At 47.8% G+C, this 21,414-nt stretch overlaps 1 protein-coding gene across 1 annotated transcript in view; it reads right to left on the reverse strand.

Annotated features, from left to right (window-relative positions):
- LOC137537153 (zinc finger protein 208-like) overlaps positions 1–14,780 on the reverse strand; it is a 289,307-nt gene extending 274,527 nt beyond the window's left edge. Inside the window, exons 1-2 of the mRNA XM_068259276.1 lie at positions 14,732–14,780; positions 5,312–6,235 (exon numbers count right to left, since the gene is read on the reverse strand). Of these exons, the coding sequence (XP_068115377.1) occupies positions 5,312–6,230 (919 nt within the window). The 5' untranslated portion in view covers positions 6,231–6,235; positions 14,732–14,780. The remainder of the gene's footprint in view (positions 1–5,311; positions 6,236–14,731) is intronic.
- Positions 14,781–21,414: the final 6,634 nt, after the last annotated feature.

Raw genomic sequence — 21,414 nt, forward strand, 5'->3', positions numbered from 1 at the left:
TCATGGCGGGCTTACACAGTCACAAGTGCGGCGTAGGATTTACATGTGGCGGTCCCCAAAGGGTTAAGCTGTGCTATTAACACATTAGCGGCCGCTAGTGAAGTATCACAGTCGCGATATTTCACAGGACCACTCGAATTTAAAGTTACGCGCGTTGCTACCTAAACATTGCGCTGAGCTAAGGAAGGCATGCTCCTTACATAGCAACGTGCGCTGCTATGTAAGCCATGCATAGCAGCCATCCCTTTTTTTAACGAGTGCTCCCTCACATTAAGCTGTCCTGCTTTAGCTGCGCAGCTGAATGAATCAAGCCCAATGCTGGGGGGTTGCTGTCATAACTCCACCCCCCCATGTCCATGTGATCTAATCCAGGCAGACAGACAGACATCTGAAAAAAGAATAGTAAACAGAATAAGACAGTTCCCATCTCTCCTCTCTGTTACACACTGTGAAAAGAGATGTAATTTGATCCAGACAGACAGAGAGAAGGGGAGGGAGGGGAGGGGGAGGGAACCAGGCTAGAGGAGAGGACACAATGCTGAGGGTGTATTTTAGCAAGGCTTCAGCATGAGGCGAAAGAAGGAAGTGCTAATCTGTTCTATCCACTTTGATGCACCAGATGTAAACTTTATATGTTTATCTAACTGTACACAGTGCATAGACTACATATACAGTAGCAATAAAAAGTATGTGAACCCTTTGGAATTATATGGATTTCTGCACAAATTGGTCATAAAATGTTCCTCTGATCTTCATCTAAGTCACAACAATAGACAATCACAGTCTGCTTAATGTAATACCACACAAATAATGACATGTTTTCATGTTTTTATTGAACACACCATGTAAACATTCACAGTGCAGGTGGAAAAGGTATGTGAACCCGTAGACTAATGACATCTCCAAGAGCTAATTGCAGTGAGGTGTCAGCCAGCTGGAGTCCTATCAGTGACATGAGGTTACAGGTGTTGGTTACAGCTGCCCTGCCTAATAAAAAACACACCACAGGTTTTGGGTTTGCTTTTCCCAAGAAGCATTGCCTGATGTGAATGATGCCTCGCACATATGAGCTCAATGAGGTGAAGAAGACTCCTAGAGTGTCAGCTAAAGACTTACAAAAGTCTCTGGCATATGCTAACACTGCTCCAAATTTTATGCTGTACACTAGGGCTGAACGATTTTCGGCCCACCCCCTTTCCAAGGAAAATGAGAAGAGCCTGAGAGACGTGCTGCCCAGGAAGCCGAGCCATTCACGCAGTAATTAATTAACACTTCCGTCCCCTCTCTACCTGGCAGGGGACAGTCAGAGAACTACTACCAACTACAACTATTCAGCCAACTCTACACCATGCAATAGCATGTTCGACCTTACTTGCGATCGATCGTCGGGTTCGACAGTAGAATCGTAGATCTGATCGACCGCAGCATAGAAAGCATCCCAACATATGCGATTTCTCTTTCGATTCCGATAGTTTCCGATCACACAGGGCTGTCCAGGGCTATGGGCAGCTCGTCAGCAATTGCATTTGATTGATCGATCGCGAACAAGAACCAGCAACAAACGGTTCGACTGCAGCGATTACATTCGAGATCTAGAGATAAAATCCAACCTGTCCAATCCGATTGCATTCGAGAATCCGATCCCACGCGACAGAAAAATCGACTGGAAACATACAATGTTGCTTATTTGGCACCTTCGATTGCGTCGGCTTCGATTGAATTTATCGTTCGCATGTACAATCAAAGGTTTCTATTGCATAGTGTAGGGGGGGCTTAACTGTGGTCCCCTCTCTGCCTGTCCCGTGGTGTATGCTGCTGCTGGAGGGTGACAGTGACTGACACTGAAAACGTCACCTCGCTGCTGCTGCCTTGACAACTTCTACCAATCGCCCAAGCACTGGCTTCTTCACACAACTATTTCACTCACCTCCCTCTCTTAAAATCATGACGATTAACAAGGTTGCCCAAACTTTCGCATTCCACTGTATCTCTCACGCAGCGCCGTACAGAGTACATATTGTCATGTCACTTAACTGTCCCTCAGACGGGCTCACAATCTAATCCCTACCATAGTCATATATCTATGTATGTATCATAGTCTAGGACCAATTTCAGGGAGTAGCCAATTAACTTATCTGTATGTTTTTGGGATGTGGAAGGAAACCAGAGTGACCAGAGGAAACCCACACAGACACAGGGAGAACATACAAATTCTTTGCAGATGTTGACCTGGCTGGGGTTTGAACCAGAGACCCAGCACTGCTAAGCAAGAGTGATAACCACTACGCCACCGTGCTGCCCAATATATATATTTTTTCTTCCAGGAGTAATAAGCTGCACAATAAGGGAGCCTATTACTAAGTTCTACACCTGGGTTAAGGCTAGGTTCACACACGTTGGGGTTTTGTGTCATGGATGGTCAGAGCGATCTGATCCATCGTTGTGTGTAGAAAATCGTGTATTGAATTGAAATCGCAATTTTTGGCAGAAATCGTGCATTTCAATCTTTTCCAAAAATCATTCAGGCCTACTGTACACAAGTTGTCATTACATTTTCCTCATCCTGAAAAGAATAGCAATTCATTGGGCAGCTCCAGTGATTTGGGCAGCAATCTGTACACACTGCTGGTTATTGCAGTTATGAGGGTGTCACTCCCTCCTGGTCAGAGTCTCTGTTGGGCAGCTCTAGTGATTTGTGCAGCAATCTGTACACACTGCTGGTTATTGCAGCTATGAGGGTGTCACTCCCTCCTGGTCAGAGTCTCTGTTGGGCAGCTCTAGTGATTGGTGCAGCAATCTGTACACACTGTTGGTTATTGCAGCTATGAGGGTGTCACTCCCTCCTGGTCAGAGTCTCTGTTGGGCAGCTCTAGTGATTTGTGCAGCAATCTGTGCACACTGTTGGTTATTGCAGCTATGAGGGTGTCACTCCCTCCTGGTCAGAGTCTCTGTTGGGCAGCTCTAGTGATTTGTGCAGCAATCTGTACACACTGCTGGTTATTGCAGCTATGAGGGTGTCTCTCCCTCCTGGTCAGTCTCTGTTGGGCAGCTCTAGTGATTTGTGCAGCGATCTGTACACACTGCTGGTTATTGCAGCTATGAGGGTGTCACTCCCTCCTGGTCAGAGTCTCTGTTGGGCAGCTCTAGTGATTTGTGCAGCAATCTGTACACACTCCTGGTTATTGCAGCTATGAGGGTGTCACTCCCTCCTGGTCAGAGTCTGTGTTGGGCAGCTCTAGTGATTTGTGCAGTGATCTGTACACACTGATAATTATTGCAGCTATGAGGGTGTCACTCCCTCCTGGTCAGAGTCTCTGTTGTGCAGCGATCTGTACACACTGCTGGTTATTGCAGCTATGAGGGTGTCACTCCCTCCTGGTCAGAGTCTCTGTTGTGCAGCTCTAGTGATTTGTGCAGAGATCTGTACACACTGCTGGTTATTGCAGCTATGAGAGTCTCACTTCCTCCTGGTCAGAGTCTCTGTTGGGCAGCTCTAGTGATTTGTGCAGCAATCTGTACACACTGCTGGTTATTGCAGCTATGATGGTGTCACTCCCTCCTGGTCAGAGTCTCTGTTGGGCGGCTCTAGTGATTTGTGCAGCAATCTGTACACACTGCTGGTTATTGCAGCTATGAGGGTGTCACTCCCTCCTGCTCAGAGTCTCTGTTGGGCAGCTCTAGTGATTTGTGCAGCAATCTGTACACACTGCTGGTTATTGCAGCTATGAGGAGGTCACTCCCTCCTGGTCAGAGTCTCGGTTGAGCAGCTCTAGTGATTTGTGCAGCAATCTGTACACACTGCTGGTTATTGCAGCTATGAGGGTGTCACTCCCTCCTGGTCAGAGTCTCTGTTGGGCAGCTCTAGTGAATTGTGCAGTGATCTGTACACACTGCTGGTTATTGCAGCTATGAGGGTGTCACTCCCTCCTGGTCAGAGTCTCTGTTGGACAGCTCTAGTGATTTGTGCAGCAATCTGTACACACTGTTGGTTATTGCAGCTATGAGGGTGTCACTCCCTCCTGGTCAGAGTCTCTGTTGGGCAGCTCTAGTGATTTGTGCAGCGATCTGTACACACTGCTGGTTATTGCAGCTATGAGGAGGTCACTCCCTCATGGTCAGAGTCTCGGTTGAGCAGCTCTAGTGATTTGTGCAGCAATCTGTACACACTGCTGGTTATTGCAGCTATGATGGTGTCACTCCCTCCTGGTCAGAGTCTCTGTTGGGCAGCTCTAGTGATTTGTGCAGCAATCTGTACACAGTGCTGGTTATTGCAGCTATGAGGGTGTCACTCCCTCCTGGTCAGAGTCTCTGTTGGGCAGCTCTAGTGATTTGTGCAGCGATCTGTACACACTGCTGGTTATTGCAGCTATGAGGGTGTCACTCCCTCCTGGTCAGAGTCTCTGTTTGGCAGCTCCAGTGATTTGTGCAGCGATCTGTACACACTGCTGGTTATTGCAGCTATGAGGGTGTCACTCCCTCCTGGTCAGAGTCTCTGTTGAGCAGCTCTAGTGATTTGTGCAGCAATCTGTACACACTGCTGGTTATTGCAGCTATGAGGGTGTCACTCCCTCCTGGTCAGAGTCTCTGTTGGGCAGCTCTAGTGATTTGTGCAGCGATCTGTACACACTGCTGGTTATTGCAGCTATGAGGGTGTCACTCCCTCCTGGTCAGAGTCTCTGTTATGCATCTGGGCGACACCAACAAAGCCAAACACAAGAAATTCCTCCAGCTGTTCTATGTGATTCTATAACATGAATAAGCTGCTGATGTTTTATACCTCAGTGTTTCTGGATGAGTGTCTGGATTGTCAGAGAAATTAGGGAATTATTTGCATGTTTACTGACTGTCCTGACATAATGCATTATTATATAGTAGAAGTGCAGCCAGTATACACATGGGTTCCATATTACTGCTCACACTTGTGTTGCTGTTGATGTGAGCCACACTTTCATCAGGTGGAGTTCCCCCAAATGACACCAGTTCCCGCACTTTGGGCTGTGGTAATTTTCACCCTTGCCAGATCTGTCATTTCACTACTCACTCCCTGCCTGATATTCATGCACTATGGGGGAAACTTCCTGCTCTTGTGAATGTGAATACTTGTTTAGCATAATTGCACTTGGCATAGTTGTATACTAGAGGGATATTTTAGCTGCTTTTAACTTCATCCCCCCCCCCCCCCAAACATATCTCACATTTTTGAAACCCCTCCCTCAATTATTGGCATCATGTGATCTACACTGTGCCCAGCTGGGACATATTTCTTAGTCAATTTAATAAGTCTTTTAAATATCTAATGTTTATCACTTACCTGTGCTCATCCCTGTAACAATGTCTTCCTCCTTAGATACTCTCATCCTGTCTCCCTCCTCCACAGACTGCCAATGACTCCTCACATATGTCTCTTCCTTTTTAATTGTCATCATCATGTCACCCTCCTTTGTACACTGTTGATCACTCATCACATACTTAACTTCTTCTTCCTCTTTAATTGTCCCCATCATGTCAACCTCATTCATTGACTGCTGATCACTCCTCACATACATCTTTTCTTCTTCCTTTGTCCTCATCACGTCACCCTCCTCCATAGACTGTTGATCACTCCTCACATACATCTCTTCTTCTTCCTCTTTAATTGCCTTCATCATGTCACCCTTCTCTACAGACCACTGATCACTCCTCACACACATCTTTTCTTCCTTTTTAATTGTCCGCATCATGTCTCCCTCCTCCATAGACTGCTGATCACTCCTCACATACGTCTCTTCTTCCTCTTTAATTGCACCCATTTTGTCACCTTCCTTCATCGACTGTTGATCACTCCTCACATACGTCTCTTGTTCCTCCTTAATTGTCCTAATCATGTCACCCTCCTTCATAGACTGCTGATCACTCCTCACATACGTCTCTTCTTCTTCCTCTTTAATTGTCCCCATCATGTCACCCTGCATCATAGACTGCTGATCACTCCTCACATATGTCTCTTCTTCTTCCTCTTTAATTGCCCCCATCATGTCACCCTCCTCCATAGACTGCTGATCACTCCTCACATATGTCTCTTCTTCTTCCTCTTTAATTGTCCCCATCATGTCACCCTCCTCCATAGACTGCTGATCACTCCTCACATATGTCTCTTCTTCTTCCTCTTTAATTGTCCTCATCATGTCACCCTCCTCCGTAGACTGCTGATCACTCCTCACATACGTCTCTCCTTCTTTGAGCTCAGACATTAGTTCTGAAAAGGATAACAGATTATAGCTGTAAGATATTAGCAATCATAAACAGAGCACAGAAAAGAACATAATTTGCTAGGGGTGATGATATCCCATAAGCTGTGGCCTCCTGCACATTCAGTACCACAGTCCTCTCTCCCAGTGTGCCTTGCTCATCATCTGGTGCTTCTCTCCTCCTCTCCATGCACACATTCCTGGGAGGTTACAGCTGTGCCGGCAGCGGTAGATGGATGAGGATGTGAGGAGAGAACAACTGGACACAGAGGGAGATAGGAGCAGAGGCCTGCAGCTAATTAGCTATAAATTATCATTACTTATGGCTCTGGCACCTGATGGACTAGGCAGAGGGGACTGCAGCTCCATATCCTGACCATACCTGAGCTGGCCCTGGATTTATAGCATAAGAAGTACCGTATATACTCGGCTATAAGTTTAGAAATTTAGGACTGACTCACTGTATAAAAGTGGAGGGATCGCCTTTTACACGAGTAGTCCTAAAGTTCTCAACTTATAGCTGGTATGGGGGGGGGTTCGCTCTTCCTCCTGGCTGTGCTGCAATAGCGAGTGTGCTAACATTTCCCCCTCCCTCCCACCATTACCCAAAGGGAGCCTCTGCATGTATTTCCCATCTCGCGCTGTGTAATCCTATCCAGAGTGATTAGTGCAGCAGAAACTGTCACTCACCATCGGTGGGCGTACCGTCTCTTCTCCCTTCACTCGCGCTGATGCGTAGCCCCGCCTCCCGATGTCAGAAGACGGAGCAACACTAAAGCATGGAGATCAGCGGCAGCGCGAGTGAAGGGAGAAGGGAGGACGGCGCGCCCGCTGATGGTGAGTGACGGCTTCTGCTGCGCTAATCACTCTGCATAGGATTACACAGAGCGAAGGGGGAAATACATGCAGAGGCTCCCTTTGGATGATGGTGGGTGGGAGGGAGGCAGGAAATACAAGCAAACGGCTCCCACGGGTGATGGTGAAATACAGGCAGATGGCTCCCATGGGTGATGGTGGGAGGGAGTTACAAGCAGAGGGCTAATGGCTGCATGTGTGTCCTGGAGGAGGAATTTGCTGTACTTGGTGGGCCAGGAGGGGCTATTAACTTTGCTGAGTAGACTTATACATGAATAATTGGAAAATTCCAGTTTTTGAGGGTCAAATATTGGGGTCGACTTATACACGGGGTCGACTTGTATCCGAGTATAATAGAAATCCAGAGATAAGGTAATACAGAGAGTGTGCATACGTGTGAGGCACCAGCTGGAGGTGGCAGCTGCTCCACAAGGATCTTATGGGCTCAGTATTCCATGGCATACAAGATCGGCCAGTCACAGCTCCACTCCGCACTATTCACAGATTATATTCTTCTCTATGTCTCCATCCCTGAGGGGCAATTATCTAACCTAGTCCAATATATAGATACTTTGTACCATTCTCAGAACTACAGGCCTACTACCCTACAAATACAATTCTACTACTCCCTGCAAGCTCTTTCCTTAGAGCCGGTTCAAACGGATGTCTACCAGCGTCCCGCTCTGCGGCGTCTCATTCAGTGGCTCGCGCACTTTCAGAGGCGGCGTCCTGCCGCGATCGGCATTTTTAGTTCCCGCAGGGGGACATGAAGATGCAGTGGTTAATTGACTTCTAGGGCCACCTAGAACGACAAAGAAAATCGGAACGCCTATACACGTAAACAACGGAAGACGACTGATATAAACACCTGAATGAGAGCATTGTATGAGACACCCGTGGTAATCATCGCCAAGTGTCCGTGTAAACCGTCCCTAAAAGATGTATGTCTCTGGATTCCTGCTCACAGCCTTCATATAACTAAACATTAACCCATTACCTCTGTATAAAATTCCCATCAGACAGCTCTCAGCACTAGTCTAGTTTAGGTGACTCATCATGAAACCTCAAAGAGAAATTCTGCTAACTTGTTTGGCTGGACAGTATCCTCTGAAACTGCTAGGTTTTGGATAGGTTGTGGTAAACTACGCCCACACTATTCAACCAATCACAATGCTTTGTGCTGTAGAAGGTGCTGTGATTGGATACCCGTTTCCTATGAGGTTTCCTGCTCGGTTCCCCAAACTAGACTAGCACCCAGCTCTCAGCCATATAACCTGTGTCACTCCAGCCATTCATAACATAGCAATGTAGCTCAAGGGGTGATCTTATTGGTTAATATCTGCAAGCACATGACAGGCCGGGGTCCCGAGCACTGCCACTACCCAGGACCCCAGAACCAGCATGTAACACAATCAAGGGGGCGCAGGCAAGCTCCTACACTACATGAAAGTGGTAAGATTGGCCAATTGAAATTGGATGTGTGTACATACCCTTATGCTTTATACAGTGAGATCTTTACCCCCCTCCCCTTTACCCACTTGAGTCCCTCCCATTAGCAAAAGAACATCACATATGAAAACCCCTAACTATTGTGGAGGGGAAAGAGAGGAGGCGCTGCAATCCTGAAAGGGGGGGGGGGGTGGTATTGTGGAGGGCATATGGCAACACTGCTGGGTAACATAGCAATGCTAGGGGCAGAGGAGGCTATACAGGGGAAATGCCAGCACTGGAAGGACATGGCTATATTCCATATACCTCTTCTCTTGTCTCTGTGATGTGACTGAATTATTACTAGGAAGGTGAGATGCCGGCACTGGAGGGACATGGCTATATTCCATATACATCTTCTCTTGTCTCTGTGATGTGACTGAATTATTACTAGGAAGGTGAGATGCCGGCACTGGAGGGACATGGCTATATTCCATATACATCTTCTCTTGTCTCTGTGATGTGACTGAATTATTACTAGGAAGGTGAGATGCCAGCACTGGGGGGACATGGCTATATTCCATATACATCTTCTCTTGTCTCTGTGATGTGACAGAATTATTACTAGGAAGGTGAGATGCCAGCACTGGAGGGACATGGCTATATTCCATATACATCTTCTCTTGTCTCTGTGATGTGACTGAATTATTACTAGGAAGGTGAGATGCCAGCACTGGAGGGACATGGCTATATTCCATATACATCTTCTCTTGTCTCTGTGATGTGACTGAATTATTACTAGGAAGGTGAGATGCCGACACTGGAGGGACATGGCTATATTCCATATACATCTTCTCTTGTCTCTGTGATGTGACTGAATTATTACTAGGAAGGTGAGATGTCGGCACTGGGGGGAAATGGCTATATTCTATATACATCTTCTCCTGTCTCTGTGATGTGAGTTATTACTAGGAAGGTGAGATGCCAGCACTGGAGGGACATGGCTATATTCCATATACATCTTCTCTTGTCTCTGTGATGTGACTGAATTATTACTAGGAAGGTGAGATGCCAGCACTGGGGGGACATGGCTATATTCCATATACATCTTCTCCTGTCTCTGTGATGTGACTGAATTATTACTAGGAAGGTGAGATGCCAGCACATGAGGGACATGGCTATATTCCATATACATCTTCTCTTGTCTCTGTGATGTGAGTTTTTACTAGGAAGGTGAGATGCCAGCACTGGAGGGACATGGCTATATTCCATATACATCTTCTCTTGTCTCTGTGATGTGACTGAATTATTACTAGGAAGGTGAGATGCCAGCACTGGAGGGACATGGCTATATTCCATATACATCTCCTCTTGTCTCTGTGATGTGACTGAATTATTACTAGGAAGGTGAGATGCCGGCACTGGAGGGACATGGCTATATTCCATATACAGTATATCTTATCTTGTCTCTGTCATGTGACTGAATTATTACTAGGAAGGTGAGATGCCAGCACTGGAGGGACATGGTTATATTCCATATACATCTTCTCTTGTCTCTGTGATGTGACTGAATTATTACTAGGAAGGTGAGATGCCGGCACTGGAGGGACATGGCTATATTCCATATACATCTTCTCTTGTCTCTGTGATGTGGAGTTATTACTAGGAAGGCGAGATGCCGGCACTGGGGGGACATGGCTATATTCCATATACATCTTCTCTTGTCTCTGTGATGTGATGTGAATTATTACTAGGAAGGTGAGATGCCAGCACTGGAAGGACATAGCTATATTCCATATACATCTTCTCTTGTCTCTGTGATGTGACTGAATTATTACTAGGGAGGTGAGATGCCAGCACTGGAGGGACATGGCTATATTCCATATACATCTTCTCTTGTCTCTGTGATGTGAGTTATTACTAGGTAGGTGAGATGCCGACACTGGAGGGACATGGCTATATTCCATATACATCTTCTCTTGTCTCTGTGATGTGACTGAATTATTACTAGGAAGGTGAGATGCCGGCACTGGAGGGACATGGCTATATTCCATATACATCTTCTCTTGTCTCTGTGATGTGACTGAATTATTACTAGGAAGGTGAGATGCCGGCACTGGGGGGACATGGCTATATTCTATATACATCTTCTCCTGTCTCTGTGATGTGAGTTATTACTAGGAAGGTGAGATGCCAGCACTGGAGGGACATGGCTATATTCCATATACATCTTCTCCTGTCTCTGTGATGTGACTGCATTATTACTAGGAAGGAGAGATGCCAGCACTGGAGGGACATGGCTGTATTCCATATTCATCTTCTCTTGTCTCTGTGATGTGACTGAATTATTACTAGGAAGGTGAGATGCCGGCACTGGAGGGACATGGCTATAGTCCATATACATCTTCTCTTGTCTCTGTGATGTGAGTTATTACTAGGAAGGTGAGATGCCAGCACTGGGGGGACATGGCTATATTCCATATACATCTTCTCTTGTCTCTGTGATGTGACTGAATTATTACTAGGAAGGAAAGATGCCAGCACTGGAGGGACATGGCTATATTCCATATACATCTTCTCTTGTCTCTGTGATGTGAATTATTACTAGGAAGGTGAGATGCCAGCACTGGGGGGACATGGCTATTTTCCATATACATCTCATTTTGTCTCTGTGATGTGACTGAATTATTACTAGGAAGGTGAGATGCCGGCACTGGAGGGACATGGCTATATTCCATATACATCTTCTCTTGTCTCTGTGATGTGACTGAATTATTACTAGGAAGGTGAGATGCCGGCACTGGAGGGACATTGCTATATCCCATATACATCTTCTCTTGTCTCTGTGATGTGAATTATTACTAGGAAGGTGAGATGCCAACACTGGAGGGACATGGCTATATTCCATATACATCTCCTTTTGTCTCTGTGATCTGACTGAATTATTACTAGGAAGGTGAGATGCCGGCACTGGAGGGACATGGCTATATTCCATATACATCTTCTCTTGTCTCTGTGATGTGAATTATTACTAGGAAGGGGAGATGCCAGCACTGGAGGGACATGGCTATATTCCATATACATCTTCTCTTGTCTCTGTGATGTGAATTATTACTAGGAAGGTGAGATGCCAGCACTGTAGGGACATAGCTATATTCCATATACATCTTCTCTTGTCTCTGTGATGTGACTGAATTATTACTAGGAAGGTGAGATGCCGGCACTGGAGGGACATGGCTATATTCCATATACATCTTCTCTTGTCTCTGTGATGTGAGTTATTATTAGGAAGGTGAGATGCCAGCACTGGGGGGACATGGCTATATTCCATATACATCTTCTCTTGTCTCCGTGATGTGAGTTATTACTAGGAAGGTGAGATGCTAGCACTGGAGGGACATGGCTATTTTTCATATACATCTTCTCTTGTCTCTGTGATGTGACTGAATTATTACTAGGAAGGTGAGATGCCAGCACTGGAGGGACATGGCTATATTCCATATACATCTTCTCCTGTCTCTGTGATGTGAATTATTACTAGGAAGGTGAGATGCCGGCGCTGGAGGGACATGGCTGTATTCCATATACATCTTCTCTTGTCTCTGTGATGTGAATTATTACTAGGAAGGTGGGATGCCAGCACTGGGGGGACATGGCTATTTTCCATATACATCTTCTCTTGTCTCTGTGATGTGAATTATTACTAGGAAGGTGAGATGCCAGCACTGGGGGGACATGGCTATATTCCATATACATCTTCTCTTGTCTCTGTGATGTGACTGAATTATTACTAGGAAGGTGAGATGCCAGCACTGGAGGGGCATGGCTATATTCCATATACATCTTCTCTTGTCTCTGTGATGTGACTGAATTATTACTAGGAAGGTGAGATGCCGGCACTGGAGGAACATGGCTATATTCCATATACATCTTCTCTTGTCTCTGTGATGTGAGTTATTATTAGGAAGGTGAGATGCCAGCACTGGGGGGACATGGCTATATTCCATATACATCTTCTCTTGTCTCTGCGATGTGAGTTATTATTAGGAAGGTGAGATGCCAGCACTGGGGGGACATGGCTATATTCCATATACATCTTCTCTTGTCTCTGTGATGTGAGTTATTACTAGGAAGGTGAGATGCTAGCACTGGAGGGACATGGCTATATTCCATATACATCTTCTCCTGTCTCTGTGAAGTGAATTATTATTAGGAAGGTGAGAGACCAGCACTGGGGGGACATGGCTATATTCCATATACATCTTCTCGTGTCTCTGTGATGTGACTGAATTATTACTAGGAAGGTGAGATGCCAGCACTGTAGGGACATAGCTATATTCCATATACATCTTCTCTTGTCTCTGTGATGTGACTGAATTATTACTAGGAAGGTGAGATGCCGGCACTGGAGGGACATGGCTATATTCCATATACATCTTCTCTTGTCTCTGTGATGTGAGTTATTATTAGGAAGGTGAGATGCCAGCACTGGGGGGACATGGCTATATTCCATATACATCTTCTCTTGTCTCCGTGATGTGAGTTATTACTAGGAAGGTGAGATGCTAGCACTGGAGGGACATGGCTATTTTTCATATACATCTTCTCTTGTCTCTGTGATGTGACTGAATTATTACTAGGAAGGTGAGATGCCAGCACTGGAGGGACATGGCTATATTCCATATACATCTTCTCCTGTCTCTGTGATGTGAATTATTACTAGGAAAGTGAGATGCCGGCGCTGGAGGGACATGGCTGTATTCCATATACATCTTCTCTTGTCTCTGTGATGTGAATTATTACTAGGAAGGTGGGATGCCAGCACTGGGGGGACATGGCTATTTTCCATATACATCTTCTCTTGTCTCTGTGATGTGAATTATTACTAGGAAGGTGAGATGCCAGCACTGGGGGGACATGGCTATATTCCATATACATCTTCTCTTGTCTCTGTGATGTGACTGAATTATTACTAGGAAGGTGAGATGCCAGCACTGGAGGGGCATGGCTATATTCCATATACATCTTCTCTTGTCTCTGTGATGTGACTGAATTATTACTAGGAAGGTGAGATGCCGGCACTGGAGGAACATGGCTATATTCCATATACATCTTCTCTTGTCTCTGTGATGTGAGTTATTATTAGGAAGGTGAGATGCCAGCACTGGGGGGACATGGCTATATTCCATATACATCTTCTCTTGTCTCTGTGATGTGAGTTATTATTAGGAAGGTGAGATGCCAGCACTGGGGGGACATGACTATATTCCATATACATCTTCTCTTGTCTCTGTGATGTGAGTTATTACTAGGAAGGTGAGATGCTAGCACTGGAGGGACATGGCTATATTCCATATACATCTTCTCCTGTCTCTGTGAAGTGAATTATTATTAGGAAGGTGAGAGACCAGCACTGGGGGGACATGGCTATATTCCATATACATCTTCTCGTGTCTCTGTGATGTGACTGAATTATTACTAGGAAGGTGAGATGCCGGCACTGGAGGGACATGGCTATATTCCATATACATCTTCTCTTGACTCTGTGGTGTGACTGAATTATTACTAGGAAGGTGAGATGCCGGCACTGGAGGGACAAGGCTATATTCCACATACATCTTCTCTTGTCTGTGTGATGTGACTGAATTATTACTAGGAAGGTGAGATGCCGGCACTGGAGTGACACAGCTATTTTCCATATACATCTTCTCTTGTCTCTGTGATGTGACTGAATTATTACTAGGAAGGTGAGATGCTGGCACTGGAGGGACATGGCTATATTCCATACACATCTTCTCTTGTCTGTGTTATGTGGCTGAATTATTACTAGGAAGGTGAGATGCCGGCACTGGAGAGACATGGCTATATTCCATATACATCTTCTCTTGTCTCTGTGATGTGAATTATTACTAGGAAGGTGAGATGCCGACACTGGAGGGACATGGCTATATTCCATATACATCTTCTCTTGTCTCTGTGAATTATTACTAGGAAGATGAGACACCAGCCATAATCTATGGCATATGTAAGGGGGGGGGGGGGGGGGGGCACTAGAAAACTGGCCAACAAGTCACAGCAGTTATATAGAAGTTTCTTGTATGACAATTACTTCAAGGGGGATGATCAGGATAGTGACAGGTGTACTATAACCTCCTCTGTAACAAAGTATGTCCACCCCGACCTCTGCTCTGCCCAATATATAACAACAATCACACAATTACCTCTTCCAGCCGTGTTTACCCTCCTTCTGCAACTTCTCCAGCTACTGTTACATTTCCTGGGCTTGACTTCCTTTCTTTCTATCTGTGCGTTTCACCTGGGACTCGGAGTGGCGAGGTCGCCATCTTGTGGTAAGTAGGCTAACTGCAGGCTCAGTTTGTGGAATCACCTACACTCAGCCATCTGATACTATAAATATTACAATTTTCTTTGTCACTGAAGAACATTTTCATCTACAGTTGCAATCCAATCCATAATGAATAATAATAATAACAACATTAATAGTATTAATAATAATAAATCGATTTTTAGAATGTTGTGTTAGTGCTAGTTTGCCTTGTGACAACATGAACTGTGTAAAACTTCTGACACTGACTAGCAGAGAAATGTCACACAGCATGAATGGTCAGCACGCTGCATCATTACACCATAATAACAGAACTCTGTGTAATGCACTGCTGAGTAATAACAGATTATTACACTTCCATGTATTGTGCATGAGAGACATACAGATGGCAGCTTGATGAGGATGACATGAATGCCCCCCAAACATGTGACACTAACAGCGGAAACATTCCACCAATGCAGCAGCACCTGAGATTGTGGCGGTTGTGTTGGCAGCCAGTGTCTGGGGGAACTGAAGCAACATGAATTGGCATCTGTCTGGCATCAGTCTGAGACATCAGTGGAGGGAGGCGGGTAGCTGTTAGTGACCCACCTCTTATTCATTTTAGAAAATGAGATTGATATTATCTGCAGACAGTGGTGATTTAGTTGTCAGTGACCACACCCCCAGCAGCACTGAAGGGTCTACAGACAGATCATTGGATGTTGGGCAAGAAGGAACTAGAATGGCATTCTGTGCTAATTGTGGGCAGATGTCAAGCCCATTTGCCCAAAACACCACTGCCCAGACGTGCCTCATCACCACCAACAACACCAATGTACCCTAGATTGTGTGCCATTAGACTGGTTATTGTGAGTGGATATAACCCAGTGATTTAGATCATCATAGTAGATTAATACAGACATCCGTAATATCCATTCACATTGGCCAGTGGTGGGAGATGTGTGGCCTTGTGCTGGTAGTAGAGGAGGTGGTGGGTGTGGCCTGGTGCTGGTAGCAGAGGAGGAGGTGGTGGGTGTGGCCTGGTGCTGGTAGAGCTGGTAGTAGAGGAGGAGGTGGTGGGTGTGGCCTGGTACTGGTACAGCTGGAAGTAGAGGAGGAGCTGGTTGGTGTGGCCTTGTGCTGGTAGACCTTGTAGTAGAGGAGGAAGTGGTGGGTGTGGCCTGTTGCTGGGAGAGCTGGTAAAAGAGGAGGAGGTGATGGGTTTGACCTGGTGTTCGTAGAGCTGGTAGTAAAGAAGGAGAATATCGTAGGTGTGGCCTGGTGCTGGTAGAGCAGGAGGTGGTGGGTTTGGCCTGGTGCTGGTAGTAGATAAGGAAGTGGAGGGTGTCACCTGGTGCTGGTAGTAGAGGAGGAGGAGGTGGGTGTGGCCTGGTGCTGGTGGTAGAGGAGGAGGTGGGTGTGGCCTGTTGCTGTTGGAGCTGGTAGTAGAGGAGGAGGTGGTGGGAGTTGCCTGGTGCTGGTAGAGCTGGTAGTAGAGGAGGAGGTGGTGGGTGTTGCCTGGTGCTGTTAGAGCTGGTAGTGGAAGAGGAGGTGGTGTGTGTGGCCTGGTGCTGGTAGTAATGGAGGAGTTGGTTAGTGGTAGTAGAGGTGTTGGGTGTGGCCTTGTGCTGGTAGAGCTGGTAGTACAGATGGAGGTGGAGGGTGTGGCCTGGTGCTAGTAGCACTGGTAATAGAGGAGGGGGTAGAGGGCGTGGCCTAGTTTTGGTAAAGCTGGTAGTAGAAGAGGAGGTGGTGGATATAGCCTAGTGCTGGTAGTAGAGGAGGAGGTGGTGGGTGTGGCCTGGTTCTGGTAGTAGAGGAAGAGGTGTTAGGTGTGGCCTGGTGCTGGTAGAGCTGTTATTAGAGGAGGAGGTGGTGGGTGTGACCTGCTGCTGGTAGAGCTGGTAGTATAGGATAAGGTGGTGGGTGTGGCCTGGTGCAGGTAGAGTTGATAGTAGAGTAGGAGGTGGTGGGTGTGGCCTGGTGCTGGTAGAGCTGGTAGTAGAGGAGGAGGTGGTGGGTGCAGCCTGGTGCTGGTAGAGCAGGAGGTGGTGGGTGTGACCTGGTGCTGGTAGTAGATAAGGAAGTGGAGGGTGTCAGCTGGTGCTGGTAGTAGAGGAGGAGGAGGTGGGTGTGGCCTGGTGCTGGTAGTAGAGGAGGAGGAGGTGGGTGTGGCCTGTTGCTGGTGGAGCTGGTAGTAGAAGAGGAGGTGGTGGGTGTTGCCTGGTGCTGTTAGAGCTGGTAGTAGAGGAGGAGGTGGTGTGTGTGGCCTGGTGCTGGTAGTAATGGAGGAGGTGGTTGGTGGTAGTAGAGGTGTTGGGTGTGGCCTTGTGCTGGTAGAGCTGGTAGTACAGATGGAGGTGGAGGGTGTGGCCTGGTGCTAGTAGCACTGGTAATAGAGGAGGGGGTAGAGGGCGTGTCCTAGTTTTGGTAAAGCTGGTAGTAGAAGAGGAGGTGGTGGATATAGCCTAGTGCTGGTAGTAGAGGAGGAGGTAATGGGTGTGGCCTGGTGCTGGTAGAGCTGGTATTAGAGGAGGAGGTGGTGGGTGTGGCCTGCTGCTGGTAGTATAGGATGAGGTGGTGGGTGTGGCTTGGTTCAGGTAGAGTTGATAGTAGAGTAGGAGGTGGTGGGTGTGGCCTGCTGCTGGTAGAGCTGGTAGTATAGGATGAGGTGGTGGGTGTGGCCTGGTGCAGGTAGAGTTGGTAGTAGAGTAGGAGGTGGTGGGTGTGGCCTGGTGCTGGTAGAGCTGGTAGTAGAGGAGGAGGTAGTGTGCAGGGCTGTGGAGTCGGTACAAAAATCTTCCAACTCCGACTCCTCAGTTTATGAAACCACGACTCCGACTCCAACTCCGGGTAACCAAAATGTCCCTGACTCCTTAGTCTAATATTTAACAGGGCTGTGGATTTTGTACAAAAATCACCCACCTCCGACTCCTCAATTTATGAAACCACGAGTCCAACTTCGAGTGTCCAAAATTGCCCCGACTCCGACTCCACAGCCCTGGTAGTGTGTGTGACCTGGTTCTGGTAATAGAGGAAGAAGTGGTGGGTGTGGCCTGGTTCTGGTAAAGCTGGTAGTAGAGGAGGAGGTAATAGGTGTGGCCTGTTGCTGGTAGAGCTGATTGTAGAGGAGTTGGTGGGTGTGGCCTGGTGTTAGTAGAGCTGGTGGTAGAGCAGGGGTTGGTGGGAGTGGCCTGGTGTTAGTAGAGCTGGAAGTAGAGGAGGGGGTGGTGGGTGTGGCCTTATGCTGGTAGATCTGGTAGTAGAGGTGGTGGGTGTGGCCTTGTGCTGGTAGAGTTGGTAGTACAGAAGGAGGTGGAGGGTGTGGCCTGGTGCTAGTAGCGCTGGTAATAGAGGAGGGGGTGGCCTAGTTTTGGTAAAGCTGGTAGTAGAGGAGGAGGTGGTGGATATAGCCTGGTGCGGGTAGTAGAGGAGGAGGTAGTGGGTGTGGCCTGGTTCTGGTAGTAGAGGAAGAGGTGGTGGGTGTGGCCTGGTGCTGGTAGAGCTGGTTGTAGAGGAGGGGTTGGTGGGTGTGGCCTGGTGCCAGTAGAGCTGGTAGTAGAGCAGGGGTTGGTGGGTGTGGCCTGGTGCTAGTAGAGCTGCTAGTAGAGGAGGTTGTGGTGGGTGTGGCCTGGTGCTGGTAGAGCTGGAAGTAGAGGAGGAGGTGATGGGTGTGGCCTGGGGCTGGTAGTAGAGGAGGAGGTGGTGGGTGTTTCCTGATGCAGGTAGAGCTGGTAGTAGTGGAGGTGGTGGGTGTGGCCTGGTTCTGGTAGTAGAGGTGGAGGCGGTGGGTGTGGCCTGGTGCTGGTAGTAGAGGTGGAGGGTGTGGCCTGGGTCTGGTAGTAGAGGAGGTGGTGGTCGGTGTGGCATGGTGCTGGTAGTAGAGGAGGAAGTGGTGGGTGTGGCCTGGTTCTGGTAGTAGAGGAGGTGAGGAGGTGGTGGTCGGTGTGGCATGGTGCTGGTAGTAGAGGAGGAAGTGGTGGGTGTGGCCTGGTTCTGGTAGTAGAGGAGGAGGTGGTCGGTGTGGCATGGTGCTGGTAGTAGAGGAGGAGGTGGTGGGTGTGGCCGGGTGATGGTAGAGCTGAGAGTAGAGGAGGTGGTGGGTGTGGCCTGGTGCTGATAGTAGAGGAGGAGGAGGTGGGTGTGGCCTGGTGTTGATAGAGCTGGTAGTAGAGGAGGAGGTCACAGAGTACTCTGGTCAGGTGAGGCTGCTTCACTTCAAAAGTACTTTACTGCCTTTTCCTGATACAAAAACACAAAAGAAGATCAGTGCTGAACTCAACTACATGAACCAGTATGTAACCCCTAACAAGGGGGAGCCACCTGTGACAGGATACAAAACAATGTTACAATGTGACAATGTTACAAAAAAAAAAGATGTTATCACCAGCGTCTACTTAACAACATTTTTTGACAAATGCACATAGACACACAAATAAACCGAATGGTTGTACAGGCAATAAACAATCGCAAACTGTGTCTCAGAAGAGACCTGGCCTCTATGTACAAAAGAATGATGTGACTAGAGGTAAGTCACTATTTGAGCAGCTGGATATAATGCACATACTCCAGTGATCCAAAAACAAACAAAAAAATTGCATATAAAAGATATGAGAAGAGCCTGACAGACGATAAATATCGCGTCAGCTGACGGAATATTTATCGGCTGTCAGGCTCTTCTCATATCTTTTATATGCGATTTTTTTTTGATCACTGGAGTATGTACATTATATGCAGCTGCTCAAATAGTGACTTACTTCCAGTCACATCATTCTTATGTACATAGAGGCCAGGTCTCTTCTGAGACACAGTTTGCAAATAGACATAAAACCAGGCGTGTCCTAGTTTTGGTAAAGCTGGTAGTAGAAGAGGAGGTGGTGGATATAGCCTAGTGCTGGTAGTAGAGGAGGAGGTAATGGGTGTGGCCTGGTGCTGGTAGAGCTGGTATTAGAGGAGGAGGTGGTGGGTGTGGCCTGCTGCTGGTAGTATAGGATGAGGTGGTGGGTGTGGCTTGGTTCAGGTAGAGTTGATAGTAGAGTAGGAGGTGGTGGGTGTGGCCTGCTGCTGGTAGAGCTGGTAGTATAGGATGAGGTGGTGGGTGCAGCCTGGTGCTGGTAGAGCAGGAGGTGGTGGGTGTGACCTGGTGCTGGTAGTAGATAAGGAAGTGGAGGGTGTCAGCTGGTGCTGGTAGTAGAGGAGGAGGAGGTGGGTGTGGCCTGGTGCTGGTAGTAGAGGAGGAGGAGGTGGGTGTGGCCTGTTGCTGGTGGAGCTGGTAGTAGAAGAGGAGGTGGTGGGTGTTGCCTGGTGCTGGTAGAGCAGGAGGTGGTGGGTGTGACCTGGTGCTGGTAGTAGATAAGGAAGTGGAGGGTGTCAGCTGGTGCTGGTAGTAGAGGAGGAGGAGGTGGGTGTGGCCTGGTGCTGGTAGTAGAGGAGGAGGAGGTGGGTGTGGCCTGTTGCTGGTGGAGCTGGTAGTAGAAGAGGAGGTGGTGGGTGTTGCCTGGTGCTGTTAGAGCTGGTAGTAGAGGAGGAGGTGGTGTGTGTGGCCTGGTGCTGGTAGTAATGGAGGAGGTGGTTGGTGGTAGTAGAGGTGTTGGGTGTGGCCTTGTGCTGGTAGAGCTGGTAGTACAGATGGAGGTGGAGGGTGTGGCCTGGTGCTAGTAGCACTGGTAATAGAGGAGGGGGTAGAGGGCGTGTCCTAGTTTTGGTAAAGCTGGTAGTAGAAGAGGAGGTGGTGGATATAGCCTAGTGCTGGTAGTAGAGGAGGAGGTAATGGGTGTGGCCTGGTGCTGGTAGAGCTGGTATTAGAGGAGGAGGTGGTGGGTGTGGCCTGCTGCTGGTAGTATAGGATGAGGTGGTGGGTGTGGCTTGGTTCAGGTAGAGTTGATAGTAGAGTAGGAGGTGGTGGGTGTGGCCTGCTGCTGGTAGAGCTGGTAGTATAGGATGAGGTGGTGGGTGTGGCCTGGTGCAGGTAGAGTTGGTAGTAGAGTAGGAGGTGGTGGGTGTGGCCTGGTGCTGGTAGAGCTGGTAGTAGAGGAGGAGGTAGTGTGCAGGGCTGTGGAGTCGGTACAAAAATCTTCCAACTCCGACTCCTCAGTTTATGAAACCACGACTCCGACTCCAACTCCGGGTAACCAAAATGTCCCTGACTCCTTAGTCTAATATTTAACAGGGCTGTGGATTTTGTACAAAAATCACCCACCTCCGACTCCTCAATTTATGAAACCACGAGTCCAACTTCGAGTGTCCAAAATTGCCCCGACTCCGACTCCACAGCCCTGGTAGTGTGTGTGACCTGGTTCTGGTAATAGAGGAAGAAGTGGTGGGTGTGGCCTGGTTCTGGTAAAGCTGGTAGTAGAGGAGGAGGTAATAGGTGTGGCCTGTTGCTGGTAGAGCTGATTGTAGAGGAGTTGGTGGGTGTGGCCTGGTGTTAGTAGAGCTGGTGGTAGAGCAGGGGTTGGTGGGAGTGGCCTGGTGTTAGTAGAGCTGGAAGTAGAGGAGGGGGTGGTGGGTGTGGCCTTATGCTGGTAGATCTGGTAGTAGAGGTGGTGGGTGTGGCCTTGTGCTGGTAGAGTTGGT

This window comes from Hyperolius riggenbachi, chromosome 10 (genome assembly GCF_040937935.1).
Source record: "Hyperolius riggenbachi isolate aHypRig1 chromosome 10, aHypRig1.pri, whole genome shotgun sequence".
NCBI lineage: Eukaryota > Metazoa > Chordata > Amphibia > Anura > Hyperoliidae > Hyperolius > Hyperolius riggenbachi.